At 48.7% G+C, this 7,500-nt stretch overlaps 1 protein-coding gene across 7 annotated transcripts in view; it reads left to right on the plus strand.

The window, feature by feature from the left end:
• Nucleotides 1-7,500, plus strand: part of myo18aa (myosin XVIIIAa) — an 88,700-nt gene that overhangs the window by 47,277 nt on the left and 33,923 nt on the right. For all 7 annotated transcript variants that reach the window (XM_042093400.1, XM_042093406.1, XM_042093402.1 and 4 more), the window contains 8 exons: nucleotides 1-89; nucleotides 315-507; nucleotides 805-891; nucleotides 3,382-3,523; nucleotides 3,709-3,868; nucleotides 5,190-5,376; nucleotides 5,679-5,862; nucleotides 6,272-6,381. The exon at nucleotides 1-89 is cut by the window's left edge and continues 2 nt beyond it. In XM_042093400.1, the coding sequence (XP_041949334.1) occupies nucleotides 1-89; nucleotides 315-507; nucleotides 805-891; nucleotides 3,382-3,523; nucleotides 3,709-3,868; nucleotides 5,190-5,376; nucleotides 5,679-5,862; nucleotides 6,272-6,381 (1,152 nt within the window). The remainder of the gene's footprint in view (nucleotides 90-314; nucleotides 508-804; nucleotides 892-3,381; nucleotides 3,524-3,708; nucleotides 3,869-5,189; nucleotides 5,377-5,678; nucleotides 5,863-6,271; nucleotides 6,382-7,500) is intronic.

Here is a 7,500-nt window from a genome sequence, read left to right on the forward strand (position 1 = left end):
CTGAAGGCCACAGCGATGGAGTGTTTAGAGGCCATGGCATCGGCTCTGTACGCTGAACTCTTCACGGTCCTCGTCTCGCTCATCAACAGGTCAGTGTTTACAGTGTTTACACTCTCACAGTAGAGGAAACAGTGGCTCCCAAACAGGGCATTTTTTGACACCTTCTGTCATTTGCTTTTCTTTTAACAGATTGTTTAACTTGTATGTGACCGTGCATGGTCAACCCTGTTTTCAGTAATGAATGTATTTATCCATGTTACCATAAGTAAATCAATATATGATTGGATATGACCTTGTGTTTTTGTCTCCTTCAGAGCGCTGAAGTCCAGTCAGAACTCGCTGTGCTCGATTCTGATCGTGGACGTGCCTGGCTTCCAGAACCCTCGTCAGGCCAAGTGGGAGCGAGGCGCCACCTTTGAGGAGCTGTGCCACAACTACGCCCAGGAGCGGCTGCAGATACTGTTCCACGAGCGCACCTTCGTCAAGGAGCTGGAGAGATACAAGGAGGTGGGGGGCAGTACACACACACACACACACGCACATGCACATGCACACACGCACGCACGCACGCACGCACGCACACATATATATAAACACAGCAGACACCATTCTGCAAACATACCTTTGTTAAAGAGCTGTAGAGATACAAGGAGGTGTGTCAGGCACGCACGCACACACACGCACGCACGCACACACACACACCCGCACACTCACAGGTATCGATGATGCTGAACATTCAGAAGCTTAACACCCTCTTGTCTACTTGCCTGTGAATGTAAATCCAAAATTCTGTCTCCCATCCAGGAGAACATCGAGATTACGTTGGACGACATGGAGCCCAGCGCGTCGCTCTCTGTAGCAGCTGTGGACCAAGCGTCGAGCCAAGCCCTGGTGAGCACCCCCCCCTGTCACATCAGTCACGCTTGTCATACCTGTCACGTCTGTCATTCCTGTCCCATCATCCCCACCTGCCTGCATGTTGGGTTTAATATGTACAGACTGCAGGGTGCAAATGAAGAATTGTGGAATATATAAAAAAAATAAATATATAGATATATCTTTTAATGTACATCATTGCCTCAGGCATCTATCTCCTTCATTTGTTTCTATTTTTCCTTATCATTGATATACATCCATTACATATCCTGACTTGAGGCAACTGTGCACTACTGTTGTGTCTGTATCATGTTGTATAGTATTAATCTGGCTCGGTTATTGATCCACTACTCTGGGAGGTCCTCATCCAAGGAACCAGGAAGCACCAGGAAATTGATCTTTTTCCTGTCTAATCTGATTGCTAATTCTAAATTATTCTGCGTCATTCTGTTCCACTCACATGCACATGTGATGTCTTTATTCAGGCCCCTCTGTCCCAGGCTGAAGGCATATAAGCTATACTGTAGTCTGGGCTCTCATCCGTGCTGCAGTGGTTGGGTCTGAAACTGGGCTGATAGTGAACAGGTGGCCAGGTCCTCAGTCGAGATCCCTCTGATGCCCGGGGGGGGGCAGATTCATCCATCCATCACGCTGCACACCAGCCTGCTGCACACCATCCATCACGCTGCACACCACACCAACATTAATAACCCAGACAGCCCAGCCCCGCTGCTGAGGCCGGTATCAAAACCCATGCCCACGTAAAGACCACTCGTCCCTGACCTGAGGCCCGTTTTAAAACCCATGCCCACGTAAAGACCACTCGTCCCTGACCTGAGGCCGGTATCAAAACCCATGCCCACGTAGAGACCACTCGTCCCTGACCTGAGGGCGATATCAAAACCCATGCCCACGTAAAGACCACTCGTCCCTGACCTGAGGCCGGTATCAAAACCCATGCCCACGTAAAGACCACTCGTCCCTGACCTGAGGGCGATATCCAAACCCATGCCCACGTAGAGACCACTCGTCCCTGAGTTAGCCCTGAGGGCGATATCAAAACCCATGCCCACGTAAAGACCACTCGTCCCTGACCTGAGGCCGGTATCAAAACCCATGCCCACGTAAAGACCACTCGTCCCTGACCTGAGGGCGATATCCAAACCCATGCCCACGTAGAGACCACTCGTCCCTGAGACAGCCCTGAGGGCGATATCAAAACCCATGCCCACGTAAAGACCACTCGTCCCTGACCTGAGGGCGATATCAAAACCCATGCCCACGTAGAGACCACTCGTCCCTGAGACAGCCCTGAGGCTGAGGCTGATAGCCAAACCGATCCAAAACCACTCGTCCCTGAGACCGCCTCGCCCCTGAGGCTGATATCCAAACCCATGCCCAAGTATAGACCACTCGTCCCCAAGACGTGACCCAGGGATGCCTCACTGAGTTTTTCTTCACATTCAGATGTCTGGCTTTGTAGAGAGGTGTCACATTTCTTCTTTGCCTTATTTAAAAAATATTGCCTTTTTCCGATTTCTCAGAGGATTTTAAATGCGATCTGCCAAAGAAGCACTTGATTATTTAAAAATGACCAGTGCACGGTCATGTCAAGACGAGCTGCGTCTCCTGTGTCCGTCTGCTCTTCTATCATGAGTGCTTTTTCCTTTTCAGTAATCTTCTGCAGCGTGACAGAGGTGACGCTTTTAAAAGTCAGGCGTTTGAAGTGAATATAGAGGGAGAGAAGCTCAGAGAGAAGCTCCTGACTGAAGGAGAAGAAAGGATGTCCTTGGAGTTGGAGAGAGAGAGTGTGTCTGTGTGTGTGTGGGTGGGTGGGGGGAGATGAGTGTGCTAACGTGAGTCAACGGCGTTTGTGTAGGGGGGAGCCTGTAAGCACGCCAAGGACTCTGTGCTTAAAACACACACACACACACACACACACACACACACACACACACTCAGAGTGTGGACACAGCAGCAGAAGAGCTTCAAACTCAGAGTGTGTGTGTGTGTAGAAGTATTTGGGTTGTTTCCTGAGCAGTCCGATCTGCAGAAGGACTGTGCTGGCGATGCTGTAAGCAGAGTGCTTTGGTTTCATTTGGGCTTTTCTGTCTCTTTGTGTGTGTGTGTGTTTCTGCTTGTGTGTGCATTCATGTTTGTTTGTTTGTGTGCGTGTGTGCGTGTGTGCGTGTGTGTGTGCGTGTGTGCGTGCGTGTGTGCGTGTGTGTGTCCTCCCGAGTGTCTGTTTACGCGTGTTTGTGTCCACACTCTTATAAGTGTCTGTTTACATGTGCGTGTGTGTCTTTCTATGCTTGTATGTGTCTGTGTGTGTGTGTGTGTGTGTGTGTGTGTGTGTGTGTGTGTGTGTGTGTGTGTGTGTGTGTGTGTTTTTACATATGTGTGTGTGTTTGTATGTGTGTGTTTGTGTATGTGTTTTATACCTGTGTGTGTGTGTGTGTGTGTGTGTGTGTGTGTGTGTGTGTGTGTGTGTGTGTGTGTGTTCAGGTGCGTACGCTGTCCAGGACGGATGAGGCTCGTGGTCTGCTCTGGCTGATGGAGGAGGAGGCCGTGCAGCCTGGGGGCACTGAGGACTCGCTACTGGACAGACTCTTCAGCTACTACGGGCCCGCCGAGGGACAGACTAAAGGTCACACTACAAGCACACACATACACACACACACATTATGATCCCGCAGAAGTGGATAGTAAAGGTCACACAAGTATCCAGACATAAATACACACAGACATGCGTGCACACACACACACACACACACACACACACACACACACACACACCTGCCTCACGCCTCCACTGTTTGTATCTTCCTGTAGGCCACACGGTGCTCCTGAAGAGCGAGCGCGCGCATCACTTCTTGTTGGGCCATAGCCATGGCACTGATTGGGTGGAGTACGACGCCCGCGGCTGGCTGGGCCACGCCAAGCACAACCCTGCCAGCCAGAACGCAGCCGGACTCCTTCAGAACTCTCAGAAGTCAGTCAAGCTCTCCTCTCCTCTCCTCTCCTCTCCTCTCCTCTCCTCTCCTCTCCTCTCCTCTCCTCTCCTCTCCTCTCCTCTCCTCTCCTCTCCTCTCCTCTCCTCTCCTCTCCTCTCCTCTCCTCTCCTCTCCTCTCCTCTCCTCGGGCTATGATACTGTACTGGGCCCATACTTGTGTGTGCTTGCAGCAGCATGCATGCAGTGTGCTATATTGAATATATTTTGTGTATGAGATGCAGCATATACTTAAGTAGATAATATACTTGTACATAGCACCGATGTATTATTAACTGTTTACTTTTCTTTTTTAAGTATATTTTTTGGGCTTTTTGCCGTTATTTGTATAGGACAGTGAAGAGTGACAGGAAGTGAGTGGGAGAGAGAGAATGGGGTGGGGATCGGGAAATGACCGCAGGTCGGATTCAAACCTGGGTCCCCGTGGGCACTTGGACCCGTACATGGTACGGGCTCTGTTGCCGGTTGCGCCACAGCGCCCCCATTAATTGTTTACTTTTTATACCTGGCAACTGAACGTTGGACTTGCCTAAGCACTTGATGGTTAGGAGACTGTTAGGAAATGCAGTACGTGAAAGGCAAGGCTCTATGTCTAGTGTGAGTGGGGCGTTTCTTGAATAGTTTCAGGTTCATATTCCAACACTCCACGTGTGTCTGTAGGGACAGAGAAGTGTTTCTGCATGCAGTACTGTAGCTCTGGTGACATGAGATGGACATGAGATCCATCTAAGAGGGTTGTCATTTTGTGATTTTGAGGTGTGTGGTGATACAGATACAGGCAGAGGAAACCAGAGGTCTTTAGAGCTGACTACTATGTCACTACATTGCAGGGAGGAACCCTTTCTAGGGTAATAGGCCTGTAATTCAGGGCTGATGAGGCTGTGTTGTGCTTGTGCAGCACTCTCTCTCTCTCTCTCTCTCTCTCTCTCTTTCTTTCTTTCTTTCTTTCTTTCTTTCTTTCTCTCTCTCTCTCTCTCTCTCTCTCTCTCTCTCTTTTTCTTTCTTTCTTTCTTTCTTTCTTTCTTTCTTTCTTTCTTTCTTTCTTTCTTCTCCTCTCTCTCTCTCTCTCTCTCTCTCTCTCTCTCTCTCTCTCTCTCTCTCTCTCTCTCTCTTCAGTGATCCTCAAATCTAATTACTTAGCTCAAATTTAATCCATTTACATAATGACATTGCCACTTTTAATTAACAAAGGTGTGTTGTTAAAAAAAAACTTGAAATAGGTTAAATTTCACTTAGAATAATGACTGAATTTGATGTCACAGATCATAGAACTCACGTCACAATCCTCTGCTCCTGTAACAGGAAGAACATCAGTGGTCTTTTCATCGGGCGCTCAGCGGGCACCACGGTGCTGGCGGGGTCCATCGCGGGGCTGGAGGGCGGCTCCCAGCTGGCTCTGCGCCGGGCCACCAGCATGAGGAAGTCCTTCACCACCGGCGTTGCCGCTGTCAAGAAGAAGTCCCTCTGCATCCAGATCAAACTGCAAGTGGTGAGGACACTCTTTATGCTGTCATGCACCCATGTCCTACGCTGTCATGCCCCCTATGATGTCAATCCCCCATATTCTATGTTGTCATGCCCCCATATCGCCCCCATATCCTATGTTGTCATGCCCCCATATCCTATGCTGTCATGCCCCCATATCCTATGCTGTCATGCCCCCATATCCTATGCTGTCATGCCCCCATATCCTATGCTGTCATGCCCCCATATCCTATGCTGTCATGCCCCCATATCCTCAGTCATCACTCACTAATGTGTTTGGTCCCATCTCTCCCCCCTCCTGTGCAGGACGCCTTGCTGGACACGGTGAAGAGGTCGCGGGTGCACTTCGTGCACTGCCTGCTGCCCAAAGTGGACGCCCTCCAGGGAGCGGAGACACCCGACTCGGGCCTCATGCAGCTGGACGTGAGCCTGCTCAGGGCCCAGCTCCGAGGCTCCAAGCTGCTGGACGCCATGAGGATCTACCGCCAAGGTGGGTGGAGAGAGAGCGCCTCCCAAATGTAATTTGAAACAGCAGAGTGTGCTGGAGCCGCAGTAGCAATGCTGTCTGATAATCTGACCACGGTTCGATTCCCAAATTGTCAAAACCATCATTGTGAGTCCTTGATGCTTTGGATAAAAGCCCTGGCTTAATACCATACAGTCAGTTTGCTGTCTATAACTACCTACAAACATGCAGGAATCTTAGCTACGCTATCACAGATCAAAGCTTGTGAATAAACTACCTGGTGCTTTTTGGCAATATAGTTAGCAATGTTGTCTTGTGAAAGCTCTTCTTACTTCGTAGTGTTGCTTTAATCTACTCTCAAGGTGGGAGCCCTAACTGTCTAAATGCCTTTTTATTCAACGGGTCCAAATGAATCTCATCAACTACTTTACAGGCTTCCCTGATCATATGGTGTTTGCGGAGTTCCGTCGCAAGTTTGATGTGTTGGCGCCTCACCTGGGGAAGAAGCTGGGCCGCAACTACATCGTCAAGGATGAGAAAAGAGTAAGTGACCGGACCACTGAAGGGGGATGGACACACACACATATACACATATATACATACATACATACATACATACATACACACACACACACACACACACACACACACGCACACACGCACACACATATACACACACGCACGCACACACACACACACACACACACACACACACACACACACACACACACACACACACACACACACACACACAGTGTACTCATGCGCACACACTTTGTCATACACATGCATGTATATACAGTGCTGAGTGACATTCGAATGAGTTGAAGTCATATTTTCATATTCAGAATTAGGAGACCACTGCAAATTTGAATCATTCGAATGTTACTCAGCAACCGTAGGATGGTCAGAAAAATGTGCAGTGGTCTCTTCATTTTGTCCAGAGCTGTAGACCCTTTCAACCACATACACAAACGTGTGTTCCTAAGGCATTTCCAGTGGCATTTTGTAAAGCATTACGGTAAAGTCAGATTCATTTTTATTTCAAAGTATCTGTGCTGATTTTTTTTAACGTTTCAACCGGAAACCATCTAGAAACAGATTGAAAGGATCTATGAAGCACTCTGACCAGGAAAGAGAGGTCTTTAAATCGGGGCTTTTTGTGATCTCTTAATCAGCCTCATGGCAGCGGAGCGGCAGGTCATCTCCCTCACAGAGGGCATCACCAGGAGGACGTATTAATTGCACTGGGGTTCAGAAAGTGAAAAATTCCCTCACATTAGCACAATTAAAACTCTTTAAAACAAATGTGTTTTTCCAGACGGATAATTTGGCCCCTGCTTCTGAGTTGCTTGCTGCTGAGTTTACGCTGCGTTTTGTTTTCTCCCTGTATTGGATTGTACCCAGCGTGCAGTTTAATGGTCTGATGGCTATTTGTCAGAGATGTGGAGCGTTAGAGGAGAAGGAGGTCGGGGGGGGGGGACTACCCAATGACCGCACGCTGAAGTCAACTGCCGGGAAGAGTTTGGAAGTTTAGGATGTGTGCTGAGAGAGAGAGTGATATAAAAATGACAGAGAATGAGGAAGCAAGCCAAACAGAGAGAAGAGAAAAAGATGGAGATAGACAGAGAATAATGAAGCAAGCCAAACAGAGAAAAGAGA

Source organism: Alosa sapidissima, chromosome 5, assembly GCF_018492685.1.
Source record: "Alosa sapidissima isolate fAloSap1 chromosome 5, fAloSap1.pri, whole genome shotgun sequence".
Taxonomy (NCBI): domain Eukaryota; kingdom Metazoa; phylum Chordata; class Actinopteri; order Clupeiformes; family Clupeidae; genus Alosa; species Alosa sapidissima.